This window comes from Pseudorca crassidens, chromosome X (assembly GCF_039906515.1).
Source record: "Pseudorca crassidens isolate mPseCra1 chromosome X, mPseCra1.hap1, whole genome shotgun sequence".
In the NCBI taxonomy this organism is placed as follows: domain Eukaryota; kingdom Metazoa; phylum Chordata; class Mammalia; order Artiodactyla; family Delphinidae; genus Pseudorca; species Pseudorca crassidens.
The window spans coordinates 100627587-100647507 of NC_090317.1; the positions used below are offsets into that span (position 1 = coordinate 100627587).

Here is a 19921-nt window from a genome sequence, read left to right on the forward strand (position 1 = left end):
AAAAACAAAAAACAAAAAACACTGACAGCAATGAATTATAACTCACTGAATAAAATGATCTATGAAAGATAGATAAAGGGAAAGTTCCTGCCCATAGTGGAATGCCAACTAACAAACGTACACAGAATGATTGAGTCAGAAATTCACCATTTAGCATTATATTAAACTAGAATTTAATTGATTCAGTCAAGAACTATCAACAGCAGACATTAAAACTAGACGGTAAGGTTGGAACTCATTTGAAAATACAAAATAAGGGAAACAACACATAAAAAAGCTGTGGACTGATTGCACTCAAGATCAACTCTAGGAACGAGTGGAAGGAGAAATTCTACTGAAAAGGAAAAATAAAGTTGATTTCTACTTGTATCTCACAAATCTTAGGACTTTTAATAAACCCGTTATACATATTGCTATGATAATCTGAACTTAAACTTAGCTGAGAGGGGAAATGTATGTGAGAGCAAAATGCCGTGTAAGGTGGGCAGAAATCATGTCTGACTAATGTGTACGATCCACAGCCAGTGTATATTTACAAAGTTTATTTAAGTCCTGACATATTCCATAGTTCAATCTCAAAGTATTATACTTCATGTAGTACTAAGAATGCTGTTCGATGATTGTAAAAATACTAGTACCTGGAGAAAAGCCTAATGACATTTAAATATGCTTGTTTTTAATAATGTTCTGGATTCAGAAGGGAAATTCAGGCTCAAAATTCTATATGCAATAAAAAGATTACACACTAAAAAAACCCCACAAAAACTAGTAGGTAGAAGTTTGGTGGAGAACAGAATATTTACACAGTCTCAAAGTATCTTCCCACTAAAGTTCTTACCATTCCTTTAAAGGAGAATGATAAAGCAGGATGAAAAGCCATTAGCTTTATGAAAACCACAGTAGAATATCTAAAATTTGTATTTTTTGGAAAATCACAATATCAAAAACTAAGTTCCATTTAAGTACATGAACTAGTTTTTTATTAAAACCTGCATGCTACAAAGCACCATTTATACGATAATCCTATTGTTCTTATTAAAAATTTATACTAAAAATAGGCTAGAATGATAAATACCAAAAGTATAAAACTGATGGTGCTAAGAATTCAAGTGATTTTATTCATTTTATGTTTTACTACATTTTCAATTTCTCTACAATGAACATATATTAAGAAGAAGAAAAAAATGTGTAAAAAAAACCCTGCAAGAAGTAAGCAGATACAGAAGAAAAAAGCTGGAAAGAAATTAAAAAGCCAACAGTGCTTTGTGATTGCATAATGGCATCATGGGTGATGTATTCTTTTCCCTGTTTTTAACTGTGGGACTTAAGATTTAAAAGCCATGATGCTCACAACTTATCACTTTATAAACTGATTTTTCCTTTGCTGTGCACACTGGAATCTAGCAATGCTGCCTCTCTGATAATCTCTCCTTGAACTCCTTCCTCTTACGCCCTGGATCCTTCTCTACCTAACAAGAGAACAAATCCTCTTTCTTTAAAACTTCTGCATCCACTGCTCCTGAGATTATTTGATGTCCCTTTATCACAGCTAACATCATTTGTTTCGCATGTAGTGTTATTTTCATGGTTAGCGTACAGGAATGGATCTTTATATAATGGCAACCACTGGTAATGTCATTTCCTACCATAAAGCAGTTCCAGAGAATGTATACCACTGCCTTGTGCTTTCTCATCCCTGTTCTCCTTGCATAGCAATTGGTCTAGAGTAAGGAGAGGTGAAGAGGTATCTTGTCAGAGTGGGTAGGGGAGTTCTGATATGTCTCTTCTTTTGTAGAAGTAAAACGTTTTATTATTTTTTATAACATCTTTATTGGAGTATACTTGCTTTACAGTGGTGTGTTAGTTTCTGCTTTATAACAAAGTGAATCAGCTATAGGTATACACATATCTATCCCCATATCTCCTCCCTCTTGTGCCTCCCTCCCACCCCTCTAGGTGGTCACAAAGCAGTGAGCTGATCCCCCTGTGCTATGTGGCTGCTTCCCACTAGCTATCTATTTTACATTTGGTAGTGTATATATGTCAGTGCCACTCTCTCACTTTGTCCCAGCTTACCCTTTCCCCTCCCTGAGTCCTCAAGTCCATTCTCTACATCTGCATCTTTATTCCTGTCCTGCTCCTAGGTTCTTCAGAACCAATTTTTTTAGATTCCATATATATGTGTTAGCATACGGTATTTGTTTTTCTCTTTCTGACTTACTTCACTCTGTACGACAGACTCTAGGTCCATCCACCTCACTACAAATAACTCAATTTTGTTTCTTTTCATGGCTGAGTAATATTCCATTGTATATATGTGCCACATCTTCTTTATCCATTCATCTGTCGATGGACACTTAGGTTGCTTCCATGTCCTGGCTATTGTAAACAGAGCTGCAATGAACATTGTGGTACATGACTCTTTTTGAGTTATGGTTTTCTCAGGGTATATGCCCAGTAATGGGGTGGCTGGGTCATAGGGTAGTTCTATTTTTAGTTTTTAAGGAAGCTCCATACTGTTCTCCATAGTGGCTGTATCAATTTACATATCCACCAACAGTGCAAGAGGGTTCCCTTTTCTCCACACCCTCTCCAGCATGAATTCTTTGTAGATTTTTTGATGATGGCCATTCTGACTGGTGTGAGGTGATACCTCATCGTAGTTTTGGTTTGCATTTCTCTAATGATTAGTGATGCTGAGCATCCTTTCATGTGTTTGTTGGCAATCTGTATATCTCCTTTGGAGAAATGTGTATTTAGGTCTTCTGCCCCTTTTTGGATTGGGTTGTTTGTTGTTTTAATATTGAGCTGCATGAGCTGCTTGTAAATTTCGGAGATTAATCCTTTGTCAGTTGCTTCCTTTGCAATATTTTCTCCCATTCTGAGGGTAATCTTTTGGTCTTGTTTATGGTTTCCTTTGTTGTGCAAAAGCTTTGAAGTTTCATTAGGTCCCATTTGTTTATTTTTGTTTTTATTTCCATTTCTCTAGGAGGTGAGTCAAAAAGGATCTTGCTGTGATTTATGTCAGAGTGTTCTGCCTATGTTTTCCTCTATAGTTTTATGGTGTCTGGCCTTACATTTAGGTCTTTAATCCATTTAGAGTTTATTTTCGTGTATCGTGTTAGGGAGTGTTCCAGTTTCATTCTTCTACCTGTAGCTGTCCAGTTTTCCCAGCACCACTTATTGAAGAGGCTGTCTTTTCTCCATTGTATATCCTTGCCTCCTTCATCATAGGTTAGTTGACCATAGGTGCGTGGGTTTATCTCTGGGCTTTCTATCCTGTTCCATTGATCTATATTTCTGTTTTTGTGCCAGTACCATACTGTCTTGATTACTGTAGCTTCGTAGTATAGTGTGAAGTCCAGGAGCCTGATTCCTCCATCTCCATTTTTCTTTCTCAAGATTGCTTTGGGTATTTGGGGTCTTTTGTGTTTCCATACAAATTGTGAGTTTTTTTGTTCTAGTTCTGTGAAAAATGCCATTGGTAGTTTGATAGGGATTGCACTGAATCTGTAGATTGCTTTGGGTAGTATAGTCAATTTCACAATACTGATTTTTTCCAATCCAAGAACATGGTATGTCTCTCCATCTGTTTGTATCATTTTTAATTTCTTTCATTAGCGTCTTATAGTTTTCTGCATACAGGTCTTTTATTCAACATAGTTTTGTAAGTTTTAGCCACAGCAATCAGAGAAGAAAAAGAAATAAAAGAAATCCAAATCGGAAAAGAAGTAGTAAAGGTGTCACTGTTTGCAGATGACATGATACTATACATAGAGAATCCTAAAGAGGCTACCAGAAAACTACTAGAGCTAATCAATGAATGTGGTAAAGTAGCAGGATACAAAATTAATGCACAGAAATCTCTGGCATTCCTATACACTAATGATGAACAATCTGAAAGAGAAATTAAGGACACACTCCCATTTACCATTGCAACAGAAAGAATAAAATACCTAGGAATAAACCTACCTAATGAGTAAAACATTTTAAAACAGCATCACTATCTGTTAGCTTCCTCTGCACTTTCTCCCAGATGAAGCACGGTATGGTCATAATGGTATCTATAACTTTCCCGAACAAAGCCTTGTGTAAATCATGCTTCCCCCTTGCTCAGATGATCGATCTCAACTCAGCAGGGTCCTATGGCAATGGAGCCCTCAAAGACAGACCAGCACACAGGGAAGTGAAACTAGACCTCCGACCCGCAGAGTCGGGTGGCTTAGTTAGAGGCCCCGTTCAGAGTTAGTTCTTTGGGAGGGTAGTTTTTAAATGACAGCAGTGCACACAATTTGGGAATGCAGGTTTCAAATATACATCACAAAGGTAGGCAAATCTATGAACATTTAAAAAAGATTGCCGATATACTTACAGTTTTTTCGTTATTTTCAAAAGCTTCTCTTGCTTCTTCAAATGTGCAGACTTCTTCTTTGCATTCACGTTCAATATTGCCCTGCCTTATCTCTTCAAAAAGTCCATTAGCTCTTGGGTAGCGTTTTAATACTGAATTGGCTTTTTCTCCTGTGAGGAAAACTAAAAAGAGATATAATAATAAGCATAAAACTGTAATTTAAAAAAATGTGGAAAGTTAATAAACAAGATGAAATCTGCTGGATACTCTTTAGAAAACATAGCCAACACCCTAAACCTCTTTCTCTAGGTCAGCAAAGTGACATTCAGCTCTCAACCACCAATCTGCTGTCTTCCTCATCATGTGAGTGTGTCCTTTCAGTAGCAGTTGCCCTGGGCAGGGACAACGACATGATTAACGATGTTATATCCAGACTTTAGCACATTCCTGCCAACCATGGGTGTTTAAATATAGCAATAATGATACCAGTACTTGTGCTCATTACTGTAAGAGGAAGCCCCCAGGCGTTCTGCTGTTGGACAGCAGCAATGAGATCAAAATCCAGTCTATGGACTATCAGTCTTTGTCCCCCTAACTAAAAAATAATAAAATTCCAATCGACCTAATAGAAACCCAGAGAACACTTACTTGTACGAAAGGAAGAGTTGACAAAATAATATCAAGAAATTAAGACAAATTTGGCCATAATTCATTCCAAGAGATATTAGTAATAATTTTGTTCTAAATGCACTTAAATATATTTTGACACTTTAATATATTTAACCCCATTTCAGTGTCCTTCAGAAAAAGAAAATTGTTCTGCATGACTTATAGGGGCATTTCATATAAACATTCAAAATGCACATTTATGATACCCAGTAAAATAAGGCAATGGTTATATGCATACTCATGGGGAATTATTTTTTTTTACGTACAGATTCATTTTAAACTATACTTCAATTACATTTTTCTAAAACTGTCCTGCTTGTTTGGAGAGATAAATAGAATGCTACCAGAATTTAATCTTTGCTAATGCAAAGAAATTACAAAATTCCCTAATCTTAAAGACCTCTGACATGAGAGAAGGCACATTACAGATCCTTCAAGATGTATTTAAAAAAAAAAAAAAGTGTACATTTTGCAAAAAACATTTTGAAGTGAAATGAAAACCGGTAAATGCTCTTTTAAAAATGGCCACAATAGCAATGAATTTAAGGTTTACCTCATTTTAGAAATGTGTATTTCACGTCATAGAAGATACGGATTCATTACTTAGGATTCTTTAAAGTATCCAAATTGATACCAATTAGATGGCTACATTGAAAACTACAGTAGGCCTTCCATAAGTGTTTCCTTCCTTCTGTACTTCAGAAGGGTAACCATCGATAAAAATTAATCACACAGTCATAAAATATCATTAGAAGAAATCTTAAAAAATAAAAAAATAAAAGGATGCTATTGAGTGGGAGAGTAATAGTAGAATTTTCTATCAGTGCTTTTCACAGTTTAGCAGCATCAGAAGCCCATGCTGGACTTATCACACATATTGCTGGGCCGACCTCCCAGAGTCTCTGATTCCATAGGTCTCGGGTAGGGCCAAGAAGCTGCATTTCTAGTAAGATCCCAGGTAACACTGGTGCTGCTGGTCCCACTCCCACAGTTTGAAACCACTACTCAAATGGGAGCTCCTTAGAAAACTAGTTCTGAGGAAGGTGTTTATGGAATGCTGGGATTAACAAATTTAAAAAAGATCTTTTACTGCATGACTTTTCAGGACCCTTAATATGCACTTAATATATATTTTAAATCTCCAAAAAACGAACATGACACAGGCATGTGTCATATTTATTTGACTGTGGAGCCCTTTTTCAAGGAACATTTCACTGAATTAACAACTTCCTAGCCATTGGTTTTATTTATGCCATGACAAACAATTCTCTTCCATATAATAGGCCAACTAATTCATGAAGACAGTAACTGATTTCTCTCGAGGCTTCTCTTTTCTAGGATAAACATGTCTAGTTCCTTCATCTGTTGGTCATATAAAATAGATAGGAGTCTCCGTACCGTCTTTACCTCATGAAATATTGTATTCTACACTCAGTGTGGTCTGACAAGTAAAAAACTGATCAGGGCTATTGGCTTCCTTGTTTCTAAACACAACAGATATGTCAATAAAGTCTAACGCATCTTTGGCTTTTGGGACAGTTTTCTTGAAAATAAACCAATCAGTAATAATGTATTTTAAGCTTTTAAGAGGAAAAAAGAAACCTAAATTCTCCTAAGAGAAAATGTTATATACACTATCTCCATAAAGGGGTGAAGGAAAGCAGCTAACTCTTGAAACCAGAAAGCAGGCTAATTCAGAAGGTTAAGCAACTATAAGGTAATATAGCAAGACACAGCCCTTCTTATTCCAGCCGAATCAAATTACCAAGAGCATTCCACAAACACCTTCTGTGTATTTTCTTGTACTGGGAGGCAACATGATATAATACAGAGAACTCTAGATGGAATAAGCTGGCAAGTAGATTTTATCTCACCTGCCAAATGTGCTCAATTAGAAGATACCACCTAGAGTAAGAGTCTGACCAGTAGGAAAGATATTGTTACAGATTAGTTCCATTTGCCATATATTAGGGAATAGGAAGTTGTGGCAGAGTATTTGCTGTTCCTCATCAAGGTAATTTGGAAATCTCATGGGTGATACCAGAATTGGGACTCTTTCTATGTGGAAACAAAATAAAGAGAAAGGTGGCAGCTTGGACCTATAGGTTAAGATCAGACTATTTCTTCCTAAAACACTGGGCAGTTTCCACAATGCTAGGCCTTGTGTTTGGACTTAATGTTTGAAACTAAAGTTGATTACTTCCCTCTACCTCCTTCTCATCAAAATGTGTGAGTTGGGCTTCCCTGGTGGCGCAGTGGTTGAGAGTCCGCCTGCCGATGCAGGGGACGCGGGTTCGTGCCCCGGTCCGGGAAGATCCCACATGTCGCGGAGCGGCTGGGCCCGTGAGCCATGGCCGCTGAGCCTTCGCGTCCGGAGCCTGTGCTCCGCAACGGGAGAGGCCACAACAGTGAGAGGCCCATGTACCGCCAAAAAAAAAAAAAAAAAAAAAAAAAAAGGTGTGAGTTACCCCACAGCTGTCCAGAATCATGTGTATGCCTTCATCAGAGATTACATGATGTGGCAAGTATACAGACTGTAAATTTACTTTGAGAACACAACACTAAGGTATTAATCAAACATGTTCTTTTCTCATTAAAGGACATAAAGAAAAACCTAAGCTGTTTCTTTAGATTCAGTTAGGAAACACCCTTACTAAAGAAAATATTTAAACTCTAAGTCTGGTAAACACATAAACGACCACAAAATAAGTATATTAACTCAAAAAACGTAACTACTTTTTCATAATTTCAAAATAAATAGCTCTCACCCATGCTTTCTCCTCAAAAGAAAAGAATAAAGATAAATGAAATAAGATAGCTTCTCAAGTAACTCTCTAAATTACTGCCTTAAACCGAAATATGTAGTCATGTTACATATTTTTAATGCATTGCAGCATACTAAAACTGACATTTTAATGCCAAAAATCTTTATCTAGGCAAAATCATGTCCGTACATTTGCTGAAAAACAGCAGATGGTAAGGCCTGAAAATTAACAGCCCACATGGAAAATCTCTACTCCACTTATCTAATCAGTTCTCTAATCTTGGGTCTGGATTCATTGAAACAGTCATTATTTAAAGTTGCAAATGTTTACATTTTTCTTTTAAGTGAACAAAATTCCTTCTTTAGGACATATTTACTGAACACAGACTATGTACAATGAGATCATGACAAGTCACAAAGATGAGTAGGAGACTGCCTTTGACCTCAAGGTTCTTCAGTGCAAGAGATAATGAAGATAAAAGAGATACAAAAACAGCTCTAACACAAGATGAACAAGGTAGATGCTCTTTGAGGTCAGCAGGCAGGCGTACTTCTACTGGGTAAGTGTGTTTCGGGATGGGAGAGGAACCTGGAGAAGGGCAAGTAAAAAGTATATTTGGGCTGGCCTTTTAAAAATTGGCAGGATTGGGGCATGCAAAGATGGTGAGGAAAGACATCCTAGGAAGACAAAATAGTGAGTGAGGGCCTGAAATCGAATAAACCTATGGCCATAAATGAGGAATATGAGCTGGTCAGTAGGGCCAGAGTACACGATTCAAAAGAGGGAGAGAGGGAGATGAAACCGGAAAGGGGCCTGATAGCCATGTCATGGAGGCATTTAATGTTAGGCTAAGATATTTAAACTATTCGACAGCATTCAAGAGTTTAAACCGATACTTCATGGAGAATAACCTAGAAAAATGTATAAGTACAACAGATTTGGGGGTAGGATGAAGAGAAAATGGACGGATAAAGGCAGGAAAAAGGCTACTTACAACAGACCAGGTTAAGAAATAATGAGATCATGCATTAGCATGGTGGCAATAGGAAGGGAAAGAAAGGGACAGATGTGAAATATGGGTGATCTCTTTGGCCACTACACCCATCATGTACCTTATTCCTCAGTCAAACCAAATCTTACCATCCTTCATATAGGTTCTTTTTATGCCTCCATAATTCTGTACCTAATATTTCCTCTACCTGGCAAACTGCTATTCCATTCAGATGTAAAATCCTCTAAAAACTTTCCCCAGATTGTACTCCCCACTTCGTTAGACAGAGCTGCTATAGACTCTCAGTATTTACGTATACTTCAATTATAGCAATTAACTATATTGTAATTTTATTATAATTTTTGGTATGCCTATCTGGTTCCCCCTCAAGACTTGAGGGCAGGGCCCATGTATTATTAATATTTTGATCCAACATCTGTCTTTCATAATACCTAGTAAAGACCTTGGTACAGTACATGATTCAATAAGCGTGGAATAAAGGAAAAGGCAGAATGGGAGAAACTTGATATCTGAATGACTAGAAGCTGGGAAGCCATGGACCATGCCTCTAATTATGAGGCAGCATCGCAAACTTAATATATGATTATGAAATCAATACATTTACTGCAAAGTTTCTAGTGAGACAGCATTTGAATATCCTTTTGCAAGAGAAACTACCTTTTGAAATTTGTACAGTACTTCTGTTTGGGCTCCGCTTGGAGCACGTCTTTTTTTGTTCTGAAAGAACCATTGATTTGCCGTAATACTTATGTAGAGGGAGAGTAGCTGGACAACTACTGTTGTGGGAAGAGGGCACAGCCAGATGCTTTTTGGCTTGGCAAGGAACTAGCACCTTGGCTCTCCAGGGTGCTGCAGTGAATTCATGAAGAATGTGCAGGATATTTTACAGTTTTGGAGAAATGCATTGATACTTAACATCTGTTGGATACCACACAAACTATGAGCTTAAGGTAATTCACAGTTTCATTATTAGATAGTTCTACATTCCTTTCCTTTGTGAAACTGGATTTTCAGCTATGATTTTTTTTAAAAAAAGTGCTGTGTTTGACAAGAAGTGAGGTTTGAGAAGTGCGGTGCCCAACAGGTACACACATCCAATTAGTAACTGCATGGCTATTTTAAGATAGAAATATCGAAACAAAGCAAGTCACATGAGTTTTTTTTGGTTTCCTAGTGCATTTATAAAAGTTACGTTTACACTATACTATAGACTATTAAGTATGCAATAGCATTATACCTTTAAAAAGCAATGTGCATACCTTAATTAGAAAATACTTTATTGCTAAAAATGCTATTACCTGACAACACAGGGTTGCCACAAACCTTCAATTTGTAAAAAAACACAATATTTGCAAAGTGCAATAAAAGGAGGTATGCCTCGGGCTTCCCTGGTGACGCAGTGGTTCAAAGTCTGCCTGCCGATGCAGGGGACGCGGGTTCGTGCCCCGGTCCGGGAAGATCCCACATGCCACAGAGCGGCTGGGCCCGTGAGCCATGGCCGCTGAGCCTGTGCATCTGGAGCCTGTGCTCTGCGACGGGACAGGCCACAACAGTGAGAGGCCCGCGTACCGCAAAAAAAAAAAAAAAAAAAAAAGGAGGTATGTCTGTATTATTTTTTCAAATGGTTACCAAGCTGTCAGGATATAAATACCTATTAAGTTGTTTGGACCTAATTACTTAATAAATGGAACTATTAGGCATTTCTTTTGGCCTACGGCTGCTGTGAAAAAGTCTCTGCAATAACTAAGGGCACCTTAAACTCAGAAAGTTTGGGAACCTCTGACCTAGGGGTTCTAGAGGCTGATGGAGTCCTGCCACTGCTCTCCCAAATACATCTGACACACCATGCTTGAATGGGCTAGGAAGTTCCTTCTCTGAGGAAGGAAACTGAAATCCCTTTTGAAAGTTTACAGTTACTGAAACCTGTCACATGGGTTACTGTGGCCCTGATAAGAGCTAGCAGGAAAAGAATACAGTACAGTTCCCCCCCATCCAGTCAAACCCTTCAATTGTAGGTTATCCTAAGGTCTCCCTCAATTAGCCACTCTGGTTCTGTGAGCTTGCCTGGGAAAGAGGCCAGGGAGATGAAAATGAAACAACAGGGTCACTAGGTAGCCGGAACACCGGGCAATCGGGCCTCCTGTGTTATGGAGCAAGCACAGGTGAGTGAAATGCTGGGTAGAAAGGTGCCCTACTCTTTTCCTGGCACTGCTGGTAATTACTACCAGCCAAGCAAAGGCAACCTATGCCACAGTTCACAAAGTGACTCCTCTACTGTCCTTGGAATTGTCCTGGGTACCAGAAAGCCTGGTTTGAGTGCCCTGGTTTTAATGTAAGACTATACGCCGGCAACAATAGCAAGAACATGAAGATCAAGAGAGAATGGGAACTTCCTACAAATGCACCTAGCATTCCATTATCTTTCTTCAGTGCAGGAGGCAGGGCATACTCCTCTGTTTGTGGGAGAGGGTGAGCTTCATGTCCTACTACTCCGCCATCTTGATTGCTCCTCCCAGGGCGTACTCCTCTAGACCTAAGGTGCAACCCTAGAGTTCTTCAATTTCCCATGGGAATAGGGTTGGTCAGGGAAGGAAGACAGACATTCTCATATTTCCAGGGGCTGTGGCTATTTAATCTGAGTAACAAATGTGATCTCATTGGTATTCCAAGCTTGTTAAATGGTACACATCAGTTATGCATTTAGACAGTAAGAAAAAGTTGTTAAAGCAAACAGCTATGTGAGGAAAGCAAAAACCCTACACTTCCCTTCCTCATCCATAAAATTGGAATAACAGCACCGACGTCATAGTTATAAATGAGGTAATGGACATAAAGTGCTTTGCTCAGAGCTTGGCAAAAAATGGAGCTCAATAAACAAGAGTGTGATTTGCTGTCACCATGACAGCTGTCATGGTGGCAGTTACTCCATTAAAGGAAAAACAAGAGATTTACCAAGATGATAAAAAAAATACACTTAGAAAATAAAGAATAAATGATAAAGGATAGGGTTAGCTTTCAGTCAGTCTGTATGTTTAACTCCAGGGATGCCTAGAAGTTTCGTCCCCTTGGTCAAGATTGGGATGAAATGTACTAGCTTTATAAAGTGCTGTTTAAAGCCCTTGGGGGCACTCTGTACTAGCTTGTCTACACTGTTTATTGAAAATGTATAGATTGATGGTTTGCACTGATGGTATGCAGCCTAATTTCATCTGTATGACCATTGGGTATCAAAGATTCTCAGTAAACATGTGCCTTGGCTTCCCTGAGTCCAAGGTTATCTTGCATGTATCTCGACTGTTCACAATTAGAAGAAAAAGCATGCCCTGTGTGACTAAAAATGGCCTTAGGAGCCATCTTTCTCCTGCTGCACCATACCTTTAGACATTATTAAAGCCTTATGAGAGTCTCATAGGGCCTTTCAATTAGCTAATGTTGAGTAGTGCCTACTTTGATGAGTCATAAATATTTTGAGGATATCATGAGATTTAAAAATTTCAGAAGTTCTTCAGAATGTAAATTAAGGACTATCTCTGGTCCTTATTTAGAAGGACTTGATTTTGTAAGAAACTCATAAGCAAGTATCCTTTACCATACCTTATATGTTTACTTTTATTAACTTCAACTTTGATTAAATGTATGCTGATAGTCTATCATCATGAGAATTTTAATAATAGATCACAAAAGCTCTTAAGAAGGACAGATTAAGAAATGAGAATCATACACATGACAGATATATATGTTCAGTGAATCATGAATGAGTAGCTATAACAAAATATACTAAATAAATTATTTTCCATTGATACTTGGGTTATTTGATAGTTCAGGTAGCTATTCAATATTTGACATAATCACTGTGGATATTAAGGACAGTAAGACATTATTTATGTAGAAGTCACTCAAATAAATCCAGTCTCATAAACTTAGAAACAAAAGATGACCAAGGTCATGCATTATAACTTATCTTATGTTTTACCTACAGGGGAGCCTCAGCTCCCTTAGACTAATCAAGGATCAATTTACTCAACCCTCATCCACAAGCCTGGCTATAAGACTTGAAAGCCTCATTGCACATTAAAGCTGAGAAGTAGAAGGGACTAGGGGTGGGCTGAACTAGATCAACACACTGACAGCAACAAGAAGTGAAAGCTGATGAATCTGAAGACAAGAGGAAAGACAGACAGAAGGCCCTTTGAGGGTTATTGAGTAGGTCCTAACCCTGCTCACACTAACAGCTCCCAAAGCTGTAGGCATCAATGATTATGTTTATGATGGTGAACCTGACTCACCAAGAAAGGACCACATGATGTTCACGATATTGTTTAAGAAGGCAGTAAGGTATATGATCTATTTTAGAACTATTTCCATAAAAATAGTTTTTAAAAAGTTTTTTTTAACAATTAAAAAAGGTGAGCATGAGCAGTCTGCAAAATGTATTTATTCAAGTGGAAACTTCATTCCTAGACAGTGCTGTGTAAATGTTGGTGTGCCACAGACTGAAACTATAATGAGTCCACATGCTAACCAGGAAGCTGTTTCTTTTCTGAATAAATCTCTGATATCTTGTTTAGTTGTGAATTTCTCATAAAAGACTGCATAAGATGCTAAGCTATCCACTTATTTGAGCCTTCTGTTAGTCATATGAAAACTGCCTTTTGAGGCTATCTTGCTGAAGTCTGAGAAAGCCAATATCCGTTCACCACTTTCACTAACCCTTTATTGAAACAAATGAAACTGCAGGCAAAGAGAAGAGTATGGTAGGGTGAAAAGGTCCCGAATTTGTAGTCAGGTATGCGGATTCCTGTCCAGCTCTGGCACTAACCTGGCTGCATGATTCTGCATTTGTTGCTTAATTTATCTGGGCCTGTCTCCTAATTTGTGAACCTAAGGTGTTATATGTATATGATTTCTTAGGTCCTTTGAGTTGTAACTGTGAAGTTCTATACTTGGAAAGATTTTTGTTAAGTGGGAGTAGCGTATCACATCCAAATTCTTTGGGGATATGAACACACTATTTTTCAGCCAAGCAACCACCATCCCACAAACCAACCAAAAAAAACAAACAAACAAGAAGCAAAAATCAACAAGAAGCGCACTAAATCCTGTGCTCAGATTTATATACTATAAAAGAAAATCTTATGAAGTGTCATACTCATAATTCTTTGTTTTCTTGCTTCTAAGCCATTTTGATACCATCATTTACTCAGTTGTGCGTGCATACGATGCCTTCAAGGTTTTTTTCCTGCTGAAATGGGTATTAAATAGGCATTTCTTATCAGACTGATGGATATAACTTTCCCTAGAAAAACAAAGTCTCACTAGAATTCTAAAGTGACATTTCACCTCCTAAAAACCAATATTATGCAAAATAAAAAGATCCTATTTGGATTATCTTCCTATTAGTTAGGGAGGTGGAAAAATCAGATTATTTCCCAATTGTATTTCACCACTGTAACCTATTTGTGGAAATTAAAGGTTAATTTTTTCATAGCAGGTAGGTTTATAATTCAGAATTTGTTGTACAGTGGTGCTCATGTGCCCAAACAGGTTGTCACAAACTTACAGCTTAGTTAGAATGGCATGTAGTATATGTATTCACAGGAATTAGGAAGCTGAAACCCACTCAAGGACTGAGATATTTGAAAAATAATGTGAAGTTACAGGACTGAGCTAGTTAGAGTGGGGAGTCTCAGGGTTTGAGAGAAGAAGTAATTAATATCTTTAATATCCTGAACCTGCTTCTTAAGGACAATGTAGTGGTTATGATCACGAACTAAAACTTTAAAAAAAGATATCTTTGTGCTACCGGAGGTATGCAATGAAACGCCAGATGATAACAGGCAGGTTTCCTGGAATAACTGTGGAGAAAATGCCAGAAATGGATTTCTATGAGAGAGAAGACAAAACAGGTAATGTACGTCTATAAAGCCAATGTTTTTTTAAAACAAAACAAATATGGTTCCCCCCTGCCGACTGGGTCTTGCTAACTCAATATGGTTTTCTTAAAAGCTAAATTTTACATCAAATATTCAGATGTCTCTTGTCTAACAATTTTACGCTTTGTAAGGAATAATGAGATACAGAGAAAAGATCTAATAGATTCTCCCATAAAGGAAGGTAAAAGGCCAAATTTTCTTTGAAGGAGTTTTACAATTCATAACGCCTTATCAAAAAGAATTCTTAATGAAATAAGGATGACAGCAATCAAGTTAATAGCAATTGCAGTAACTGGTTTAAATGTATGGTATGGTACTCTAACACATGATATTTATAGACTAGGGGCTGTGCCTTACCCACAGGAAACAAACATGGAATTAGAAAATGGTCTAATTTGCACAAAATTAAGCACACGATCAGGTGGAATCATGAAAACACGGGAATTCCAAAGATAGGTATTTCTCTTATCACTAGTGCCTCAACTGTTATCAACAAGAATATCATTAGTCTTAGAGTTTATAGTTGTCACGACCATAAAACTTTGTTTTTAGCTTATGGATCTGATTTACACTGATTACAGTTCTGTCCCATATGGTAGAAAATAGAAACAACTATAACAATCACCATTTAAATGGGGGGAAAGGCATGTAGAGAGACTCAGCAAATGTGAAATATAGTTTTAAATACATAGCTCTATGTTATAATCAATGCTTCACAATCTGTCAACATAGACAGTATGGTATTATCTATGTGATAGTTAGCTGTAATCTAGATGTAAGGAGTGAATAGATGTTAGGAGTGAATAGTTGTCCTAATAGAACACATACTACATTTAATCAAAAAGCCACATTTCAGAGGTGGTTGTTCAGACAGCATTCAAAGATAGTATTCAGCTATCTTTCTCTTCTGTGCACAAACAGCAGAGCATGGTGGATTTCAGAAATGGCGTCTCATTGACAAATTAGTGCCTTTGTTAATTAGCACATGGATTTCAGAAATGACTTTTCGCTGGTGAAATCAATGTTATTTATATGTGAATTTGCTCTAGAAATGATAGAATTCAAACTTTCGCTTGCTCTGTCTGAAGGGGAGGTACTACATACCAGGAGCTCTCTTTTCCTCCCCTTCTCTCATAGTGGCTACTCAGGGACCCCTTTAGAAAACCTGGCGCTTCACTGAGCAACACTGGAAACCACTGATCCATCTCAATCCCTTCATTTTACACTGAAATCCAGAGGTTAAGTGACTTATCCAAGGACACAGCTGCTTGATTATAGGACCAGGACTGTACCTTGGTTTCTAGAACCATAATGGAAGAAAATTTCACATACTGCGGTATGGGAAAGTCATTCTGGCTTATATATGATTTAACTCGAAGTTTATGCTAACTAAAACAGCCTGTTTGTGGCCTATCAAACATGCATTGTACAGCTGCCTTAATCCTTAAAGAAAAGGGTGCACTGTCCATGTTAAAAATAAAGGTGAAATGCCTCCCTTCCTGGGTCGCCAATGCTGGTATGCTTTCAGTGATAAGACTCCCTTCCCAGGTGCCAAGGCCATACTGAGTCCCTGTGTATATGCTGATTTGTTGTGGCTGTTGTTTTGAAATCTTGAAGGAATGGATCCCTGACTTCTTTGATGTTCTTTGTTCTGACAAGATATAAAACTGTGCTGAAAACCATGCTTCTTCAGACTAGTTCCTCAGAGTTACCTGAGCTGCTGTCTACTGGGCTACAGTTCTTAGTTTGGCTCAAATAAAACTTCTTTCTATTCCTATCATAGATCAGTTTATTGATTATTTCTGTTGACAACCATATGCATTTGTCCCTCGGTAGCCATGGGGGATTCATTCCAGAACCCCCTATGGATACCAAATTCTGCAGATGCTCAAGTCCCTTATGTGAAATGGCATAGTATTTGCATATAACCTATGCACATCCTCTCATATACTATAAATCATCTCTACATTACTTATAATAACTAATACAATGTGATACATAAATAGTTGGAAACATAATGTAAATTCTATGTAAATAGTTGCAGGCATGCAGCAAATTCAAGTTTCACTTTTTTGAACTTTCTGGAATTTTTACTTTTTTCCAATATTTTTGATCCATGGTTGGTTGAATCCATGTATGTGGAACCTGTGGATACCTGCAGACACAGAGGGCCAACTCTAGTGCTCTCCTTTAGACCGGAATTACTTCTATGAAAATCATAATATGTTAATTATGGCTTATCTCTAAAGATTTCCTTCCCTTTATTCTAAATCAGTGGTTTTCAATCTTGGGAGATATCGCACCCCAGGGAACATTTGGCAGTGTCTGGATACATTTTTGATTCTCACAACTTGGGGGGTAGGTGCCACTGGCATGTAGTGGGGAGATGCCCCACAACAAAGACTGACCTGGCCCCAAATGTCCATAGTCACTCCTACATGTATGCCCCAAAGAACTGAGAACAGATACTCAAACAAAAACTTGTACATCGAGGTTCACGGTAGCACTATTTAGAATAGCCAAAGGGTGGAAACAACACAAACGTCCACCAACTGATGAATGACTAATCACATTGTAGTATATTCACACAATGGGATATTATTCAGCCATAAAAAGGAATAAGGTACTAATACAACATGGATAAACCTAAAAACCATTATGCTACGTGAAAAAAGCCAGACACAACAAAAGGGCACATATTGTATTATTCCATTTAAATGAAATATCCAGGATAGGTAAATCCATAGAGCTAGAAATCAGATCACAGGTTGCCAGGGCATGGGAAGGGAGAAACAGAGACTGTTTAATGGGTAGAGGGTCTCCCTTGGAGGTGATGGAAATGTTTTGGTACAAGATAGTTGTACAACACTGTGACTGTACAAATGCCACGAAACTGCACACTTTAAAATGGTCAATTCTATGTTATGTGAATTGTTTTGCCTACATTATGTGTTTTGCCTCAATTTTTTAAAAAAAATGTCAATAGTGCTAAGGTTGAGAAACCATTCTAAACTTACGTACCAAAGTTATTTTCTTCTTGAATAGGTAAAAGGCAAAGAGGATTCCATCAAAGACAAAAAGCATCAAGCACTATAATGAGTTTAAAAAAAAAAAAAAAAGCAGCCTGACCCTTAAATAGTAAGCTCATTTTTTTTCTGATGGAAAAAACTTGCCAGGAAAAAATAATGGCTGTTGTCAACCCCAAGCAGATTTGTTTTACTGTTATAAAATTATGAAGCTAGACAAGGGTTTACGATAAATTGGTGACATCATCTGAACTGCAGAGGCATGAATATGCTACCATAATAGAAAGACTCTCAGATTTAATATAGGCCAGAAAATGAAATAACTGTCTTTAAATGTGTGCCTTCACTTGAACTGTAAACTGGGAGCTGTCAAATAAAATTCGGCACTACATTACGAGACAGTCACTTTACAAGGCTTGTCAGTTTGAACACTCACTCATTCCCTGTTTGAAAACATGGAGCTGTATGCTCAGAATGAAAGTTTAGGATTGGCCTCAACTGAACAGTAGTTCACCAGTGACTCAAAGAGCTTAGAAATTTACTGTGGTAGCTATAAACCATCTTTCCTTCCATTAAGTCTTAATAAGTGGAGGGGACATGTTTGGGTTCTTTGAACTAAAGGAGCCAAGTACATCCAGTGACCCAAAGGAATGATGCTGCTATGTTTTAATAATAATAAAAAGAGTGTAACTGGTAGCACTGTCTCTGTTTCTCTACAGCACAACAATATATTCATGTATACTAGGACATCAAGGGCATGTTACCATTAAGCATGGAAAATGAAGATGGAAACTGACTTTGCAGATTAAGAATTTATAGACCTAGGGTTACCTACTAGGCTAGGTAAAAGCTATCTCCAAAGATTAAATACTGAAAGAGGAGAAACAGAAAAAATGCTAAGGTATCTTTTATATTTTTATGTTAATTATTCTTCACAAATAAGACCTGTCTGCCTGCTATCATTCAGCTATTCCAGATATTGTTTTCTACACAACAAAGCAAAATTAATCAGTTTGAAGATTCATGGCTAAATATTATTCCTATTTTGTAAAAGACGAGTAGGAACATCTTGTGGTTTGCTATTATTGAGGAAACATGAAGAATTTCTTCCAGAAGCTTTGTTATTAAGGTAAAGACAGTGAAATCAGCCATCATAACTGCATATTAGAGTAATAAATACCATAAATTGCTGCTACAGCACTTAAAATATGCAGAAAGTGTGTTCTGACAGAAAAAAATCAGATGGAAAATAGGTGTGATTCAAAGTCAAATTCTACTCAAACATTGTAACAAAAACAACAACCCCCAAATTTTTTAGCAAGACATCTCCCAAGAAATTGCTTTGTGGAATACTGAGACTTTTGTCATTTTATCGTGAATGTACCAGTTATTCGGGGCGGGGAGGGTAGGGGTGGGGCGGGGATGAGAAGGTAGGATAAAGTTTTACTTTCCATCTGAAGACGATTATTGATATATACTCTCTAGTATTATGTACATGATATTTGGTAAGCCTATATATACATATTTGCAAAATCCTTACATTCTCTTCTTTGTGAAAATGCTAATTCTCTAGTAAAATCTTACACATAGTTTTATTTATACATGCTATTGTTTTTTTGTAACAGCATCTCCCCTTGTCGTCTACATGCTGTTCTGGTATTCCATGCTGTATTTTATTCTTTGTGTTATGAAGAACCACAAATATAAAAACCTATCAATCAAGAAGGTTGACTTTCACCACAGAAGTGGTGTCTTAGGCCCCTTACTTTGGGCACCTCCCACTGTGGGCTGTGTACAGCAAGCTTCTGAGTTGAATTATCCTGTTATCTAGCTTGGTGACTGCCAATTACTGCTGCTGCCTTTGAATTACTGCAGCCACGGACCACCGCTGCTCAGAGGATTTTTTTTTTTTTTTTTTTTTTGCAGTACGCGGGCCTCTCACTGTTGTGGCCTCTCCCGTTGCAGAGCACAGGCTCAGTGGCCATGGCTCACGGGCCCAGCCGCCCCACGGCATGTGGGATCTTCCTGGACTGGGGAACGAGCCCGTGTCCCCTGCATCGGCAGGCAGACTCTCAACCACTGCGCCACCAGGGAAGCCCTGCTCAGAGGATTTTGATATTTGAGGCACTCTACTATCTGACACACGTGTTTTAGCTGTTACCATA

At 37.8% G+C, this 19921-nt stretch overlaps 1 protein-coding gene across 1 annotated transcript in view; it reads right to left on the bottom strand.

The window, feature by feature from the left end:
* PRRG1 (proline rich and Gla domain 1) overlaps nt 1-19921 on the bottom strand; it is a 135232-nt gene that overhangs the window by 43473 nt on the left and 71838 nt on the right. Inside the window, exon 3 of the mRNA XM_067722217.1 lies at nt 4373-4533. Within this exon, the coding sequence (XP_067578318.1) occupies nt 4373-4533 (161 nt within the window). The remainder of the gene's footprint in view (nt 1-4372; nt 4534-19921) is intronic.